Source organism: Anarrhichthys ocellatus, unplaced genomic scaffold (assembly GCF_004355925.1).
Source record: "Anarrhichthys ocellatus isolate YVR2014 unplaced genomic scaffold, GSC_Weel_1.0 scaffold11, whole genome shotgun sequence".
NCBI lineage: Eukaryota > Metazoa > Chordata > Actinopteri > Perciformes > Anarhichadidae > Anarrhichthys > Anarrhichthys ocellatus.
In genome coordinates this window covers 3,863,763-3,882,061 of record NW_022280041.1, presented here as the reverse complement: position 1 = coordinate 3,882,061, position 18,299 = coordinate 3,863,763, and the positions used below count along the sequence as shown (strand labels likewise).

Here is an 18,299-nt window from a genome sequence, read left to right as displayed (position 1 = left end):
TGTGTGTGTGTGTGTGTGTGTGTGTGTGTGTGTGTGTGTGTGTGTGTTGAATGCCTTTTTCTGTTAGCTACAATATGAAATTCAGGATTTCACAAAATGTTTCTTCTTCTTCTTCCAGTGGTATATTGTCCAGCACTGTCTCCTCCGGAAAATGGCTTTTTCATCCAAAATGTATGCAACAACCACTTCGATGCGGCCTGTGGTGTGCGATGCCAACCAGATTATGAACTCCAGGGAACCAGCATCAGACTGTGCCAGGCTGATGGCATCTGGTCAGGGACACCTGCCAGCTGCAGAGGTAAGCAGGAAGCCGGCCTGATGCATGATGATAAACCAAAAATGATCCCAGATGGAGGTGTGAATTGTTTGTTAGGTCCAAAACCCAAAGATATATTTACATTTAAGAAGCTGGAACTGGAGAATTTCTGCTTTTTTCTGACTTGAAAAAGGACTTCATGCTTGGGTAGGCAGTTTATTTTTGCCGTTATTGGGCATAGTAATCTTTCAGCATATTGTAATTGAAGTGGTCTGAGAGAAAACTAGACCTCTGCGCCTCCTCTTGGCTCTGTTTTCTGGCTTTAGAAAAGAAAGACTTTGCCCAACAGGTCATTTCAGAGAGAGGTTGTTTCTATTGGCTGTTCTATGAATACAGATATGTGTGCACATCCCTTCAGACGCTCAAAGCCTGATCCAGTGGCAGAAAATCCTGCAGGAAAAGTTTCTATTCCAACACTGGCAGCAACATGCCTACACTGCAAAGCAACCCCAGGAAAAGATGACAGACTAATGAATATAAAGTCTGAATACAACATCGGCAAAGTGTTTCAGAAATGGAGAGAAAATGTTGCTAATACTTAAACATCAGAATCTCAATCATGATGGGGATGATGTGTGCATATGCCCATTCTTGACTGGTGGGAGGGGCTGAAGACGGTGAGACGAGAGCTGTAGAATGAGGGCTGTATTTTCAAATTCTGCCCTTTTATTGTGGTTTTTTTGGGACGCAGTAACAGTATCTGACAATGTAATCCTCCTGTATATGCAGTGATTACACACAAACAGACGAGCTTGTCCGATTGATCCCAGCAGGTTCCTCCACACCACATGTCTCATACGATTCCTCATTAAGCTCATCAAAGTCCTCACAGCCTGCTGCCTCCCTTCTGATCTCTGTGAACCTTCATGAACATTTATATAGCATTAAATTGACATGTCAAGATAAAGGGTATTAGTTGTACTAACTCGTTGCGAGTCCTCCTACAAGCTTGAGGGAGTCTGTGTGTGGCTGCGTGTAGAGATTACTTGCCGTGTATTGAGATCACGTGTTTAGACTGAACAAGGAATCAACATTTACTGGGAGACTGCTGCTCTCTGCCAGGCCAGATGTTCGAAGGAAGGGAGGTGGGGAGGAATCGGTTAGAAAGCGAGAGTGAGTTCAGGGAGAGCAGACCAAAAGGATACAAGGAAAGGAAAGACAGACGGTATCGTGCAGAAGGAAGCAAGAGAGTTCAAGAAAAGAGAAAGGAAAGGAAAAGAGGGAGTTGGAGTCGTGAAGAGATGATGAGGAAAATTGACAGTTTTCACCAAAAGACGGCAACAGTGTGACTCATAGAAATACCAAGACGCTGAATATTCAAGGGTGTGTGTTGGAGATTTATAGTAGTGGCTTTGGGTATATATTTTCTGAGTGTGTGTGCATATGTCTGCTTGTATGTGTTACACTAAGTCTAGTCTTCGCCACATAGTGTCGGACCTCCCAGCTAGTGAAGCCCTGAGGGAGGGGGTCTCCTCTGAACCCGCCTGTCTGTCTTTGGGTGGCGATGAGACATAACACACTACACACCCTTTTTCTAGACCTCAGCATAACTCGCAACAGGCACACATGAGGGTTTTTGACTTTTGCTTCATAGGGACTTTCACGTTTTGGGTTAAATGATGGGTCCCAGGTTGTAGACGACGATGATGATGATGATAATGGTGCTGTACATTCCTGCTGTTGATTTACTGCTTTCTGCTCCTCTTGTGATTTATCTACAGTACATGTGTTTATAAGTTACACCTCATATTTAGCAGAAAAATATACAGCACCGAATGTTTGTTTTAGTCATTTTGAGGGAGCAGGAGTTGCTCTCGTCTTCTATCACTTTCAGATTCTGGTTTTCTAAACGTTTCATTTTTAAAGAAAGAGATTTTCCTTCTCTGTCACAGTTTTTTTTTTTTAAATGACCGCAAAGAGAACTGTAATGAATAAAAAGGAGGTAAAAACAAATACAACTCATGACATGGATCCAGTGACATATAGCAATGTAAATATTACATTTCTTTCTGTTTTGGGAGAGTGGATCCTCATGTTTATTTTTTTTATTTTCAACCGGCAGTGCGCTCCTGCTCGCCCCTCGCTCGGCCCCAGCATGGCTTCCTGAGGTGCAGCGATGGCGTCGCATCCCACAGGGCGGAGTGTCAGGCGGGCTGTGAGCGAGGCTACAGGCTAGAGGGAGACTCCAGACTCACCTGCCAGGCCGACTCCCAGTGGAGTGGATCCCAACCTCGGTGTGTGGGTAAGCCTGCATCACCTCCGAACCTCTATATCACCCTGTGTGTTACTTCTGATACTGCTTCTTCCTTTCATCTTTCACTCTCTAAATGAAACTCCAGACACACATATGTAAACACACATGAGAACATACACTCGCACACGCACGGCGGTTAAACATATGGTCCGTTTTGGCAACACAGAGCCTCTCTACATCATCCAGAGAAAGACACATCTGCTTTCTCACAGCAACAAACTACAGTCACTGCTTCTACGCAGGGCACACAAAATTACCCACACACTTCAGAACTGATAGTTAAGTTAAAATAGTTGCACACACTCATGCCCACCACAGGAGCTCCCAGGTCAGGCACACAACACACAAAAAAGGGACAGTGTGAGAGTTTAGCCACAAACCTCCGGCCTCAGTGCTCCGGCCCGCGCTGACTCACTTCCAACCAACCAGCTAGCTGCTCTATTTAAAAACTCCGACCGGTCTGCTTCCGGGAAACTCTCCCCGTGTATTGATAACTACCGGCTCCCCCCCCCAGTGCACCGACTGAGTTCTCTCTAACTCAGCTAAGAGGGCTCTGTCGGCTGCAGCTGAGTGATTTGTTTTAGTGTTTGTTTGCACTTCGGTGAAATGGGATCTCCTCGGCTGCCCTGAGAGGATGCTGAGATATTTTTTCCTCTGATTGAAATCTCCCATTTTGAATCTCCCTCTCAGTGAGTTTTCTCCCTTTATAGCTCCTACAGCTAAAGCCAATGAAACAGGAGTTAGAGAGGGAGAGAATGAGACCTATCCATCATCAAGTGAAAGCCGAACTGGCCTGCATCCCAAAAATGCACAAAAGGGCCCCAGTGTAGGGGTCCTGTGGTTCGTGCTTTCTTCGGTTGAGTCCCGACCAAATGTTTGTTGTTTTTGAGCCACTTTCTGATACACAACCCCTGAAAATAGCTTTATTGTGTTGGTATTTATAGTCGAGCCAGCTGAAAGTACGATTTTATCACATTCGGGTAAAACCACAGGAAGCACGCTTGTGATCCTGGAAAAGGTTTATTTGCTTGTTCTGTTCTTTTATGCTCAGACGGGCCATATCTTCTGATACTCAATAGATTTATTTTTCTGACAGCAAGCCAGATTACAGTCATGCCCAAAACTTCATTAGCTCCTTTTTGATAGTGAACAATAAACAAAAAAAAGTCATGAATCAGATATTTTTTCAGGAACAAAATAAACGACATCAGATTCATCTCTTGGTTTCTCTCACTTTCTCCCCAGAGGTGCGCTGTCCCCCCATCGTGACTCTGAAGAACATCTTGCTGTCGCCGCCTGCCTGCGGGAAGAGGACGGTGTCTCCCGGCTCCGCTTGCCTCCTCACCTGTCGTCAAGGTTACAGTCTCCAGGGGAACAGGAAGGCGGTGTGCATGAGCTCTGGAAACTGGACCGCTAATGTCCACAAAGCCGTCTGTACAGGTAACGCACTGCGTGCCTGTGCGCGTGTGTGTGTGTGTGTGTGATATATTGGAGTTTAGGTTAAGCTATATTCAAAGCAATAGTTCAACATTTGGGTCAAACATTTCATTACATTATTACAGGTTTTTTGTACCGCTCTGTCTTAAACAAAATATCCTCTCTGGCAAATGCTTCAAAAAAAGTAATGGATTAGAAAAAGTCAATAGTCACATCTGTATTTGGTTGTACCTGCCAGAGGTTTCCTTCCTTAGGTAGTTCATGAAAGCTGACTACAACACTTACAGTTAACTTTACAGGGTTTAAATGAAAAGGAAAGACACAGAATACGTGGACAGAGAGGCAGTTATAGAAAGAAAACAGCAGGAAACTTGGAGGGATACATCTTTTTCCATTCTCTGTTCCCCTGTCTGTATTTTTCTCCGCTTTGTGAATGGTGGGAATGGTTTTTGAAGCGGGCCTCGGGTCGCTAACTCGAACCATACCGTGTCCGAGCTCTCGTGGCTCTCCCCTCCGCTCCGACGGGGCTGGAGATCATCGTAATGGACTGCAGCCCTCCAGATGCCTTGCAGGTGAAACAGGTGGTGCAGGGCACCTCTGTCCTTCGATCTCCTCATTTCCTCATGGTGAAAGTTTGCTAATGAAGGGACTGCTGTCGTTAAGGGGAGGGAGAGGTGCCATAAAGATGAAAACGAACGGAGATGCGGGGCGGGCGGGGGAGGTGAGAGGGGAGGATGAGTCATCTGTAGGTGTTTTATAATGGGGTGGTGGAGAGAAGATGAGTTTCTCTGATCCCCCTCCGGCACAATTGGTCTGAAGGAAGGGGAGTGAAAGGAAGATGTAAAAAAATATATATAGATGAGATAGAAGAAAGATGGAGTGCTGCTGCTGTGTAGGTGGCACACTTTGAGGAGATGAAGAAATAGAACGTTTTTACCGAGTTGAAAGTGCTCTTTGTAAGCTCCTGGCTTCTTTCGCCTCTCACTTCATGTCGATGACACCCAAAGTGAAATGCTCCTCCCCTTGTTATGAAGATGAATGGAGCCGATCGGAGCTAAGTGTGTTAGTGTTTAGCAGAGATGGATGCCTAAGTGGATGGGTCATCAGGTCCAGATGGCAGCAACTCTCTGACACAACGCAACAGGCATGACCGCTGTCGATCGATGGGAGACTCAACCCTCGGAGTCTTGGCTCATTTACTCCAGGCTTGGACTCAGTTGAACCGAACTGTTGTTACAACATGCAGCTTTTGAGAAGGAGCTGAAAAGGAAGGAGGGGTTCTGAGCTGTGTTCAACGGCAAATCAATCATAACGTTAAAGAAAGTGAAAGTATTCATAGGCAGACTTTTCCTGCTTGTTTGGGACCTTGCAAATGACTCCGTCCCACTGCTGTTGACTGTACCTGGCAGTGAATTCAGTAGATCAACATTTAGCATGAGATTTGTTTACATTTCAACCCTTTAATCCCGGATCAAAAGCCGTGTTTTTGCGCTATTTTGATTTATCTGCATCTATTTTTGTTTTGTTAGGAAAATCAGAGGGTTAATAAGCTCCAGAGGTGAAGGAGGCTGCAGCTTCTTCTTGTTGGATTTAACAATAACAAGTTTGAATATTATGTTTTACTGATTATCAAGTCCAAAACATGTAATTCATCGAAGATGAAGCTTCCTTTTGCACAATAACATATAGCATCATCACTTCTGTCTCCATTAACCTCTGCTCTTTACCGTTGTGGCCTGATGTTGAGATAGTACATGAACAGACTTAAGGGACAGTTACAACCACATGCAATGTAAAGTGGTCTCGTTGGAACAATGACAGCGGTGCACTCTGTGTTTGATTCAGTAAAAACCAATGAGTGTGGGATGCATTGTGATTAAAGAGGTCACATGACATCACACATCCGCTTCCTCAGTGATAACAAGCAGCAGGCTGAGGTCAGCGTATGCGGAGGGAACATCTGCGGTATTTAAATCTGACTGTATGTAATAAAATTAGCTGGAATCAGATGAAGCATTTGCGGTGACCAGACTCTGCTTTCTCTGAAACACAGAGTTTAGTTTTTGTCTCCGTGTCTCTTCAGATGCTGAACCACCACGGATCCAGTGTCCCGGCAACATCGTTGCAGAGACGGATGAACGACGCGGCACCGCCAACGTTAGCTGGAACGTCCCGACTGCCACCGACAACTCTAAAGCAGAGGTTGGATACTTTACTGAACAAAGTGTACAGTAGTAGGGTGCAACGATACAGTATTTACATTGAAGTATACATCTTATCAAATACTGAATACTTGTACCGCTTTGTGTTACTAAACTTCCTTCAAATACCGCAATGTATGAAGGAAACCTCCCTCTTGTAGCCACAAGACAACAGTATCTCACATCATCAACACTTAGCTCATTAAGTCAGTTCTTTATATATTTCTACCGTCTCTCCATCCTTCAGGTGGCGGTGCAGGTGAAGCCAGTGTACACTCCACCCCAGCTGTTTCCCATTGGGAAGGAAACCATCACCTACATTGGGACCGACCGCTCAGGGAACCAGGCCAACTGCTCCTTCACAGTCACTGTCGTCGGTGGGTTCATTCCTCTGGAGACCGCATTGATGCAAACAATGTCTGCGTCAACAACTTAGAAGCTATTCCCATATCAATATTCTACCCGTAGTGTCTTTAAAGTCTATGTCTTTAAAGACATCAAAAAAGACATCAAGGCATCTCATCTGACACGAGGCGTCTCCCTAAAAACAGTGCCATTAGCTTCTTGGCTTTCCATCTATTGTTTTGTCGTCTGCTGGCTCAAGTACACACAGATGTGCTGCTCTGTATACAATATGTTTCATATGATTGATGGAATATTTATTTGTCTGTGGCAGTGCTGACAAATTGTAATTTAAGCGTTTAAATACATTTCAACTATGGTTGAAAATAAATAGTTTGTTCATGAAACCGCTAACGAGATCTGTGGATTATCGTGAGTGATCTCTGTCTCTGTAAAGACACATTGCTGTTGAGCTCTTTTATTGCATTTTTTTTGGAGCATTGAGCACCACAAGCCAAGTGCAATCTAGTCACACAATAATTCAAAAGATGGCAGACGTCTCTCGGGACGATATCTCCAAAACTCATTCAGTGTAAAACTGTGATTTAATCGAGGCGCTCACCAGTAAGGGGAGTACGTCCGCCTACAGCAGGTGCCGAACGGGGTTAACGCCGAGAGGGAAAAACGGGGGAGTCCCGTGTCAACCGCTGGATAATCACAACAGTCAGAGGGAAAAACCTCGAGCATGGTAGCCGTGAACATTTCCATATGTTATTATGGTGGTGGAACGTTGTGGTTTTTTATTAGAGACATGTGTTTAACTAGTGCCCTCTGACACTCTGTACTGCTGTGTAGAAAAAGTCACATCACGATGTGTTCCTCTTGGGAGATATTGTGTGTTTATGAATTGTTAAGTGTGTTAAGATACGTTTTATGTTCACAAATGTGCTGTTTTTATGGTGTGTTCTCCATCTGGTCGTTGTACCCACAGTTAACAACCTTGTATCGCTCTCTAGATACGGAGCCCCCGGTGATTGACAGGTGCAGGTCGCCGCCCACTGTCCAGGCCACAGACATGGAGACGGCGGCCATTTGGGAGGTGCCAATTTTTTCCGACAACTCAGGTATGTCTGGTCGCCGTTCTCAGACGGCAGCCGCCGGAGATGGTTTATTCTTTTGCTCCTCTGTTCCACTCGGCTCCACCCTCTTCCTCCACTGATGATTGGTTAGACAGGATCTTTTCCATTTGGTGACTGGAAAAAGGGGATCAGGAGAGGGCTTTGCGAGTGTGTGTGTGTGTGTGTGTGTGTGTGTGTGTGTGTGTGTGTGTGTGATTCATGTGGAGAGACACCGACTGGACATATGGTCCAATGGTGAGAGGACGGATTGCAATTGTGTGCATGAATGCCTCATTTCTGTGTCTGTGTTTCAAAGACAGATAGAGATAGAAGTGGACCAGCGGACAGATGAAGTTGTCACAGTGTCCGTTAATGTCGTTAATGTTAAAACAGACGGAGGCAGCAGAGACAAGCAGGTGTTTTTGGTCTTTTGAGAGAATTTGCACTCTTTCCATCCATTTTTCACACAGTCATTTGTGAAGTCATGTGAGGCTGTTCTATCTCCAATTAATGAATCTAGACCACGTAGCGATCACTTCATTCCAGTGCACAATGAAAAGATTTTCTTTTTCCTGTTCAAGAGCAGTTCAAGAGGTCAGGAGGTTCACACTGGACTGTGAGGATTTAATATGCAACCCGTTAGTCTCTCTTTTCACCCTGCTGGGTTCATGACATTGATGCTAAGCAATTCAGACCGATCCAGCTATAAAGAAGTGCATCAATGCCACTCTGCCAAATAGACTAAATATCGCAGAGCAGGCTGACTTTCTCCTGGCGCTCTCGCTGCACCCAAACAGCCGTGGTGGTGACAGACAACAAGCCAGACTTCTCCAGGGTACTAACCCACAGCCAGACCCGTGTAATTCCCTGGCGCTCTCTCTATACACACACACACACACACATACACATGAATTACACTAACACAGCTCAGATATGTGTTTGTGTGTACAGATATGTAGGCAGGTATGAACGCATACACAATCCTCAAACTTCGCCCAGCGTGCTCATTGCCTACCTGTCTGCAGAGGTGCACCCCCATCGACCACGCACTCGTCTCACACACACACACACACACACACACACACACACACTCTGTAATAACAGGCTGCTGCTGCGGCTGCTTCGGGCCGCACAACGTCAGCCCAGCGCTGCTTCGACGTCAGTGTTCTGTTTTTCCAGGCCCACACCCTGATGCCAGCGCTATATATATAGTTGTGACTCCGTAGACACACACATTAACACACACACACACACACACAGGCTATTTATAAGGGGAGACACCAGACTCCAGCAGGCCAGACGTGTGTCAGCCCTGAATGGAGTTGGAGTGAAATAAAAGGTCAGTCAGTCATTTTTCCCATTTTTCCCATTTTTCTTTCTTGTCCGTGTCTCACACTTGCAGTCCAGATGTTTTCCGAGTTTTTCTTTTCCGTTTTCAGCCTTAGTGTCGACCTTCGGCATTTTCACACATGCAAACACACACACACTCATACACTCCTCATCACCGCCGCCTCTCCCAAGGCTCTGTGCATCACTCTCTTCACATTCAATTTTTTTGTTTTTTAAGCCAGCCAAGACTGTAGCAGTTTTCCGTCACCAATCCCAAGAGTGTGATGCCCAGACACACCATTCCCATGTCAACGTATCATTGTTTAACATAACGTTTTACCAGCAGTGACTCATTTAGTCCTGGAAAAAAGGGGGGAGGTCAAGACTGCCCTCTGCAGGATAACTAGAGTAACACTTTTCTGTTTCTCTCAGGTGGTCGCCTCACTGTGACCAGTAGCCATACTCCAGGCTCTGTGTTCCCAGTAGGAGAGACTCTGGTCCAGTACACAGCTACTGATGCTGCAGGAAACAGCCGAACCTGCAACCTCACCATCACTGTGCAAGGTACAAAACTGACACATGGCTTTTTAAATTACTTGTATTGCTGGATAAATGTTTTTTTGTGTAATTTGTGTAAATATTTTCCTTCTTTGAATTTATTCACATTTTTATTTAGTATGTTCAAACTTCAGTGTAGAATCGTCCTATAGTATCTTTATGGTGATATTATCAAATATTGTGCTCCAACGTGAGGTATTCTACACTGTGTGTCTGCCCAGGGACGGCCTGTGAGCAGCCGTATGTCCCAGTGAACGGCGAGTTCATCTGCTCTGAAGAAGAGGAGGGTGTTAACTGCACTCTTCACTGTAAAGACGGCTACAGCTTCACTCAGGAAGCAGTGCACAGCTACTTCTGCGCCTACGACGGTGTGTGGGAGCCGCCCTACTCTCCAGAGAGACCCGACTGCTCAGGTGAGCGTAGCGCACATATTGTGTCACTTATCTTTTAAATATTTTACACCTACAGTACATACATGTGTAAATTCCTTTTCTGTCTCTCCCAGTGAACCGTATAGCAAACAACGGGCTCAAACCCTTTGAGATGCTGTTTAAAGCGTCTCGCTGTGACGATGTGGACCTGATCAAGTCCTTCACTGGGGAGTTCAACACCAAACTGGGAAGCATGGTGAGGATGTAGTAACACACATACACATGGATCTGCTGTAAATGCAACTGTCAAATACATGATGCTTTCTTCTCTTCGTCTCAACAGCTCCCCAACATTTGTAGCAGCGGTGACATCACCTGCAAGCTGGAGGTGATGTCACAGGGTCACTGTCTAGAGTACAACTACGACTACGATAACGGATTTTCAATCGGTAGGATTAACACGCACAAAATACACCCTCACTAAACATCCCACCTATATTGTAATGGAAGCATCTTATCCGTTCGTTATTTCTCCCTCTCCCTGTCTAATATCTATCAGCGCCAGGGGGTTGGAGCAACAGCTGGGGTCCTCAGGGCGCCCAGGACTACGCCTACTTCGAGTCAGGCTTTGCCCCGGGCACCCGGCAGCTCGCCAGGCAGCAGCAAGACAGCAGCGTGCAACCCCACCACCGCACCAAGAGGCACCGAAAGATCACAGGCCCCACCAGAGACCAAAAGATCCAGATCTTTTTCAATATCACAGGTATATTAAATGTGATTTCCTGTGTGTTCGTTGACCTTTGCAGTGCTGAGAATATATGTATGTGTTATGGTCTGTGTCCTATATCTATATGTTTTTTATATTTAATACCATCACTCGTTATCAGTCCTTTAAACTTTGTCCATTCTCCCAGCAAGCATCCCTCTGCCCCTGTCGAGGAACGACTCATTAGAGGTGGCCAATCAGAAGAGAATCCTGCGGATCCTGGAGCAACTGACCAATCGCCTGAAGCGAACGCTGGCCAAGCAGCCGCTGTCCAGCTTCCACGTGTCCTCAGAGATGATTGTCGCTGATCCCAAATCTCTGGAGAGCAGGAAGCCCTCTTTGTTCTGCAGGCCGGGCTCGGTGCTCAAAGGCAGGATGTGCAGTGAGTGGGAGGGGAGTGAATGGAGGGTACAGCCAATCATCTAACCAGCTTTTAGTTTGTGGAATAGAGAAACTCTAATACTGTGTTAAAAGTTTTATGTTCACTAATTGTGCCGTTGCAGTCCAATGTCCGGTGGGGACATACTTCTCTCTGGAATATAACGAGTGTGAGAGCTGCTGGCTGGGCTCCTACCAGGACCAGGAGGGTCAGCTGGAGTGCAAGTCCTGCCCTGAGGGAACCTCTACCGCCTACCTGCACTCCCGCAGCATCGCTGAGTGCAAAGGTTAGATGCTTTGGTGATATCTGGTACATTTTGATAATATAAACTGCTGACTATCCTGCTCATTTGGCACCACAGCCAAGATAAAATAAATACAAATATTGCTTAATTTTCATACATGTCCTCAGATGTAAATTCATATAAATGCACCGTTTGTTTATTGTAGAACTGATGTAGTTCCTGGGTCAGAATACTGCTCACACTGTGGTGATTTGCATGTGTTTGCAGGGCAGTGTAAGCCTGGTAGTAACTCGCTGAATGGGTTGGAGATCTGCGAGTCATGCCCGCTGGGTCACTTCCAGTCTGGTTTTGGCGCCAGGGAGTGTCTCGTCTGTCCTGACGAAACCTCGACTGTCACCAGAGGAGCAGTGGACAAGATGGAGTGTGGAGGTGATACAGTCTGACAGTGTGGAGTGCACGCCCTTAATGTCCTATCAACTTGCCTGTTTTGAATTTGAAAAGCCTTGATCATTCTACGCTGCTAGGTAACAGAAACAAATACTTCCAGCCTTTACACAAAGATGTGTCTGTTGGTATTTGCCGTTCATGTGCAAATTATATCAGACAGGACTGGAAATGTATTATGATTACTCTTCAAAGTTGGACGATGAATCTGGAAACTGTGAATATCTTTGCTACCTGAATTTCCTTTAAAATGTCAACCACAATCTAAATCAACCCACTTTTTGTGAACATTTTTGGTGGATTCTGCTCCATTAGACATTCCTCCACTTCGTTCGTTCTTTTTCTGGTGCTCCTCTATTCTGATCTTCTCTGGTCTCCCCTCCTGCAGTTCCCTGCTCAGCAGGCCATTTCTCCCGTACCGGTCTGGTTCCCTGTTACCCGTGTCCCAGTGATTACTACCAGCCTGAACATGGCCGCTCCTACTGCCTCTCCTGTCCCTTCTATGGAACCACCACCATTACCGGTGCAAACACCATACAGGACTGCTCCAGTAAGTGACCAGACAAAACAAACAAAGTTAAGACTCACACATACACCTCTGTTTTTGTCTGGGAGAATTTAGAAGAGCTTTGTTTTTGTATTCAAATTGGTTTCAACAAAAAATCTCTGATCTCAACCACAAATGATCTAAATATCCTGTAGTTCCTCAGACAAAAAATCGGCTTTCTTACCGTCTTTGGGGCTTTCTTAGACCACCCTTTAGTTCTAATTTGGAGATAAACTCACCATTGTGTAGTCATCACAGAAAGAGTTACTTTTAAGTGAAAGATATGCTTAAATTACATATACTGACTTAAAGGCTTCATTGGAAATGTATGGAAACTATGTCAGCCCTTTTCAGAATGATTAATGTGCAGCTTTGTTGGAACAAAAACATTTCACTTTATTCAAATTTCCATTACTTATTGGTTTAGGACCGTGAAACAAAGTAGATTTAATGTGACTTTCATACATTCTGGATTGGATCAAGATCTGAACAGATGATAGCCACAGTAAGCAGTGTGGCTATTATTCCTGGAGTGTTGAAGGAAGGACTCCTCTCTTAGGTTCGTCAATTAAAACAAAAACTATACTGTGGTAGCTCACGTTTAAATTAAGCAGACTTTTTTAACACCAGAGTTGAGTTGGCTTGAAAAATTACTTATGTTAAATTTCTACTCGATGTGCCAAGTGAAGTCAGCAGAGAGCAAAATAAATGGACCTGTTCAGTGTCAGCCCCTCTGTGTTGACAGCTTCTCTACAGTTTGAAAACCTTCTGCCATCGCTCCCGATGTGTGGGTCCTGATCTGTGTTGCGACAGCTCAATCCAATTGGAAAAGGAATTACTGCATGGGATCGGGGGAGAAATGGAAATAATATGAGTTTTATTTCTCTGATGCAGAATGGAAATGAATAACACTGCATGCCTGAAGTGTGGGACTGAACAGCGGTTAGGACGTGCTGCCAGTTTTCAATAAGAATACAGGCTTTTGTTCAGACGGATCACAACCGTCTGCGAGTCTGGTAGCAGAGGGAAAGCTCATGAGCTGGTTTTTTCCAACCTGTCTATGCTTACATTGTCTGTATTTTCTCTGGGTGTCATTTTCAGGTTTTGGCTCCAGTTTTCTTCCCAAAGAGGAGAGTGTAACTGCGGCTCCAGAGGTGGAGGACAGCAAGGACTACCAAGCGAGCAGTCAGGTTAGTCTTTATCTCACCTAAACTAACGATATGTCTAAAAATTCTCAAATGTCCAAGATCCAATGCAGGGCACTTCTTTTACACGTTACAGATACTACTAGTGGTACCGGTGATGATGATGGCAGTACTTTATACAATGATGCATTATTTGATTGAATTACATTGATGTTAATATCTTTTGTCCACTTTTTTATTTTATATTTGATTGACTCCCTGTTTTCATCGAGGGTTTTACCGTCTGTGTGACGGATGGATCTGATTGGCTGCTCCTGCAGGTTTTCCACGAGTGCTTCCTGAATCCCTGTCAGAATAAGGGGACCTGTGAGGAGGTCGGGGCGGGATACGTCTGCACCTGCATGCCTTGGTTCACAGGTAAACCAGCAGTCTGACACTCACCTGGTCTGGTGCTTATGTATCCATAACTTTCATGAAGAAGGGGGACTTTTAAGCGTTCAACAGCAGAAATAAGATGACATTGATGAAATTAGTGGTTTGTGTGATGTATTTCCTGACATTGCTCTGTGGACCCAGCTGTAACTCTCACTTGAGCGGTGACATTTATAGCAACAGACATTTATTTCAGCCACAGCTGTGTTGTATGTGACATTGTCACGACGAGTGTTTGATACAGCCGCTGATATTTCTCTCTCAGGTGCCAAGTGTGAGATTGACATAGATGAGTGTGACTCCGCTCCATGCCAGAATGGAGGCCTGTGTAAAGACGGTATGGGAGACTTCCAGTGTCAGTGCAAACCTGGCTTCTTAGGTAAGGGACCTTTGAGGAAATAGATTGATGCACAGACAGAATGATTTTCATGTGCAAGTCTCTCACACAGCTAGTGCAGTATAATCCTCATTTATCCACTCTTATGCTCAGTACTTCCCAAACACATGCATTGTTGCTAAAGCCTTACTATTTAAAACACTTCAAGCATGACTGTTTACGAGGAAGTGTTTTAAACGGTAACATTTTAGCAAAGGTGCATGTGTTTGAGAAGTAGTGAGTGATTGATATACAACTGATCATTTTAGGGGTGAATTATTCCTTTAATCACCCGCTGTACTGTATCTCACCTTGTGCTTATTCTCCATCTCTCTTTGACTCTTGTCTCAGGCTCTCTGTGCGAGGCGGAGGTGAACGAGTGCGTCTCCTCTCCCTGTCTGAATGAAGGTGTGTGTGTGGACGAGGTCAACAAGTTCGCCTGCAGTTGTGCCGGCGGCTTCACAGGTTAGAGAAAAGGACCGGGTTACATTTCAGCCTGGGAATCAGTGTGACATTTGATTCCCTTATCAGACTGTTGAACTTGTTACACAACAGACCAAGATTACACCATGGTGTCCAAAACGGGCAAAAATATTAGTGCTAGTGCTTTGAAAAAGCCGCTGTTTTTCTCCTCGTCTTTTCACATTCCTGCAGGATCTCGTTGTGAGCTGGAAATAAACGAGTGCCTCTCCAACCCCTGTCTGAACGGAGGTGTGTGTGATGACCTGACGGGTGGCTACGCTTGCAATTGCGCCGTCGGCTTCTCAGGGGATCGCTGCGAGGTCAACGTCGATGAATGTTACAGCGCCCCCTGTCTGAATGGAGGCTCGTGTCTGGATGCTGTTAACAATTTCAGGTAATAAAGACACTGATGGGAGGAAGCAGCTCTTTGCGTTTGAAACACTCTTTTAGTCCTTTTTAGATGTAATGTTACAAATCAAAATGTCAAATAGCTGGTGTTCCTCTTAACGGTGAGTGTGGTGGGTGTTTGTGCTCCACCTGCTTGTGCAGACGTGACAGAAAGACAATAGGAGAGTGGAGTGGAGAGAGAGCACAGTCCGAAAAGGAGAACCGCAGACTGATTTTAAAATATAGTCAAAACCTTCCTGTTGGACCTGTTATATGTGAAGCATAGTTTGTTTAACCCGGTGTAGATTAGCCTCGTTAGCTCTGTTAGCTTCTAGCTCGTTCACCTACACACTGGGATCATTGTGTCACTGGGTTGCAGATATCACACTGGAGAGTTTATTGCTGGGTTTATAAAAACATGATAATAACATAACCTAACAGATAACACTTTAAAACGTCTGTTAACCTTCTAAAATGAAAAGGTTAATAACATTGTATGTCGATGTGCTTCATGATGTGTAACTGGAGGTGGTATTGTACGGCGTCTTCCTTCCCTCTCTCAGATGTCAGTGTGTGGAGGGCTACCACGGCTGGCTGTGCGAGGTGGACGTGGACGAGTGCGATCCTAACCCCTGTGTGAACGGTGCCAGCTGTCTGGATGGTCTGGGGTCCTACACCTGCCGATGCCTCCCTGGGTTCAACGGAACCAGGTGTGAGACAGGTACTATAGAACAGATGACACATCATCATGGCGTCTCCAGAGGAGGAAAAGAGAGATTTTGTGTTTGTATACAGTGAATAAGGACAAAAACAGACTTTATTTTCTGTCCTATCAGAGATGTCCTCTGCCTTCAACCTGGACTTTGAGGTGTCTGGTATCCATGGTTATGTGATGATGGATGGAGTGATGCCGGCGCTGACAGAGATCACCTGCACCTTCTGGATGAGGTCGTCAGACACCACCAATTATGGCACACCTATCTCCTACGCTGTGGAGGGCAGCGACAACGCTTTCCTTCTCATAGACTACAATGGGTCAGTGATGTATTAAGAGTTAAGAGAATATAAGTGCACATACACTGTTTTGTTTTAACTGTGTATTCAATAATTCTCTATTATTTATCAGTACTTTTTCTTTAGAGGTATAAAAAGTACCTTTCTGCTTAATTATTATCCTCTCTTAAGGCTTTGTGTGGTTTTTATTGACTGTTTTTCCTCTCTCCCTACAGGTGGGTGCTGTATGTAAATGGTAAGGAGCGGATCACCGACTGTCCTGCAGTGAACACGGGTCAATGGTACCACATTGGGGTGTCCTGGAGGAGCTGGGATGGTGACTGGAGAGTCTACATCAATGGGAAGCCCTCAGACGGAGGCAAAGGCCTGTCAGTCGGCACCACTATCCCAGGTGTAGTGCTATCCTCGACCTGTTTACCAAATCTACAGTTGATGCTCGTATTATTTGATATGACCACAGTAACCAAGTGGAATGAGGAGAATCCTTTCTCAGTGAGTTGTGGTTAACCTCTGACCTTTAACCTGTGTCCTGTAGCTGGTGGGGCGTTGGTGTTGGGTCAGGACCAGGATCAGAGGGGCGAGGGCTTCAACCCTGTGGAATCCTTTGTCGGCTCCGTCAGCCAACTCAACATCTGGGATCGTGTCCTCACGCCTCAACAGGTAAATGTAGTAATTGGTGTTTCAGTTAAAACAGTCTTCGGCAAATTTGAATGTATATTATATTTAACATGACAGAGTCATGAAACTGGAATGTTATGTGACTGTAGGTGAGGGTCCTGGCCAGCAGCTGTCCATCCTCCCATGTGACCCACAGAGGGAACGTCCTCGCCTGGCCAGACTTCCTCAGCGGGGTGGTGGGCCGAGTCAAAGTAAACCTCAGCAGCGTTTTCTGTGCAGGTAAGCGAGGCTTCTGCAAAATCATAAATTACCTTAAATCATAAATTACTTCAAATATACGTTTCTGAAACGGATGCGTGATTGTTTAGTATACCTCACAGTGAAAACCATTCCTGGTCCCTCCAGATTGCCCAAAGCTGGAGAACGCCGTGTCCCACCTGCACGTCTCCACTGTGGAGGTGACCCCCGGGGCCCAGGTCCAGCTGTCCTGTGATCCCGGCTTCTACCTGCTGGGGGAGCCGGTGCTACAGTGCCAAAATAAAGGAGAGTGGAGCCATCCTCTGCCCAGCTGCGAACGTAAGGCAGAGACACAAACTGCTCTATGATTAGAATTGTTAATGAGTCATATTCTACCATGTGTTTTTTCACCTGATTGGATGTGTTTGTCAGTCTGCTGTGTAAATCTCTAAAGAATAATTAAAGCATTTGACTGTATTCCTTTTGCAGGAGACGGATGTATTGTACAACCGTACTGTACATTGACATACTGAAAAGATAATACAGCCTGTAGGAGTGAAATAATATTATATATAATAATATATGTGTTGCAGGAGTGTCCTGTGGGCCTCCTCGTCCTCTGGAGAACGGCTTGTTTCAGGGGACGGACTTCCACGCCAGCAGCTCCGTGGTCTATCAGTGTAACGCCGGCTTTTACCTGCTGGGAGACACCAAGGTGCACTGCGCCAACAGTGGCAAGTGGGGAGGAAGTCCACCAGCCTGTCTCGGTACTTCATTAAATAACATAGTTGCTGTTTTTTTTAAACTGGTGATATTTGAGAAACAAAAAATCCGGTTTTCAAGATTGACAAGGAACAAAATACATATGTGTACATTATTCTGTGTGTGTTAAGATGTGGATGAGTGTGCTCTGGGATCTGACTGTGATGAACACGCAAGTTGTCAGAATACGGACGGCTCCTACACCTGCACCTGTATCCACCCGTACAGTGGAGATGGCAAAAACTGCACAGGTAACAAGACACAGGTCCACAAGCATTTGTGTCGGAGAAGATGCTATTAAAGACACTTTGTGAACCAATTCACCTGTCCATATATACAAGCTAATTTGTTACGTGTGTGCGTTTGTCTTCCCACCAGCGCCAGTGAAGTGTGAGAACCCCGGGTCTCCAGAATTCGGTCACAGACACGGCAGCAACTTTCTGATGGGCGGTGAGGTCGTTTTTGGCTGCGAGAACGGATATGAGCTGATCGGCTCGCCTCGCCTCCACTGCCTGGAGACAGGAAGCTGGGATGAGCCGATCCCATACTGCAGAGGTGAG

At 45.4% G+C, this 18,299-nt stretch overlaps 1 protein-coding gene across 1 annotated transcript in view; it reads left to right on the top strand.

The window, feature by feature from the left end:
- svep1 (sushi, von Willebrand factor type A, EGF and pentraxin domain containing 1) overlaps positions 1-18,299 on the top strand; it is a 68,605-nt gene that overhangs the window by 36,870 nt on the left and 13,436 nt on the right. The window contains 29 exon segments of the mRNA XM_031851484.1: positions 119-298; positions 2,379-2,558; positions 3,816-4,010; positions 6,091-6,209; positions 6,456-6,585; positions 7,567-7,674; positions 9,430-9,561; positions 9,777-9,968; positions 10,061-10,182; positions 10,270-10,375; positions 10,486-10,689; positions 10,841-11,074; positions 11,196-11,357; positions 11,583-11,744; positions 12,148-12,309; positions 13,408-13,496; positions 13,772-13,868; positions 14,149-14,262; positions 14,611-14,724; positions 14,914-15,115; positions 15,672-15,829; positions 15,945-16,143; positions 16,338-16,513; positions 16,658-16,782; positions 16,890-17,019; positions 17,146-17,316; positions 17,571-17,744; positions 17,871-17,990; positions 18,118-18,294. Coding sequence (XP_031707344.1) covers positions 119-298; positions 2,379-2,558; positions 3,816-4,010; positions 6,091-6,209; positions 6,456-6,585; positions 7,567-7,674; positions 9,430-9,561; positions 9,777-9,968; positions 10,061-10,182; positions 10,270-10,375; positions 10,486-10,689; positions 10,841-11,074; positions 11,196-11,357; positions 11,583-11,744; positions 12,148-12,309; positions 13,408-13,496; positions 13,772-13,868; positions 14,149-14,262; positions 14,611-14,724; positions 14,914-15,115; positions 15,672-15,829; positions 15,945-16,143; positions 16,338-16,513; positions 16,658-16,782; positions 16,890-17,019; positions 17,146-17,316; positions 17,571-17,744; positions 17,871-17,990; positions 18,118-18,294 — 4,434 coding nt within the window.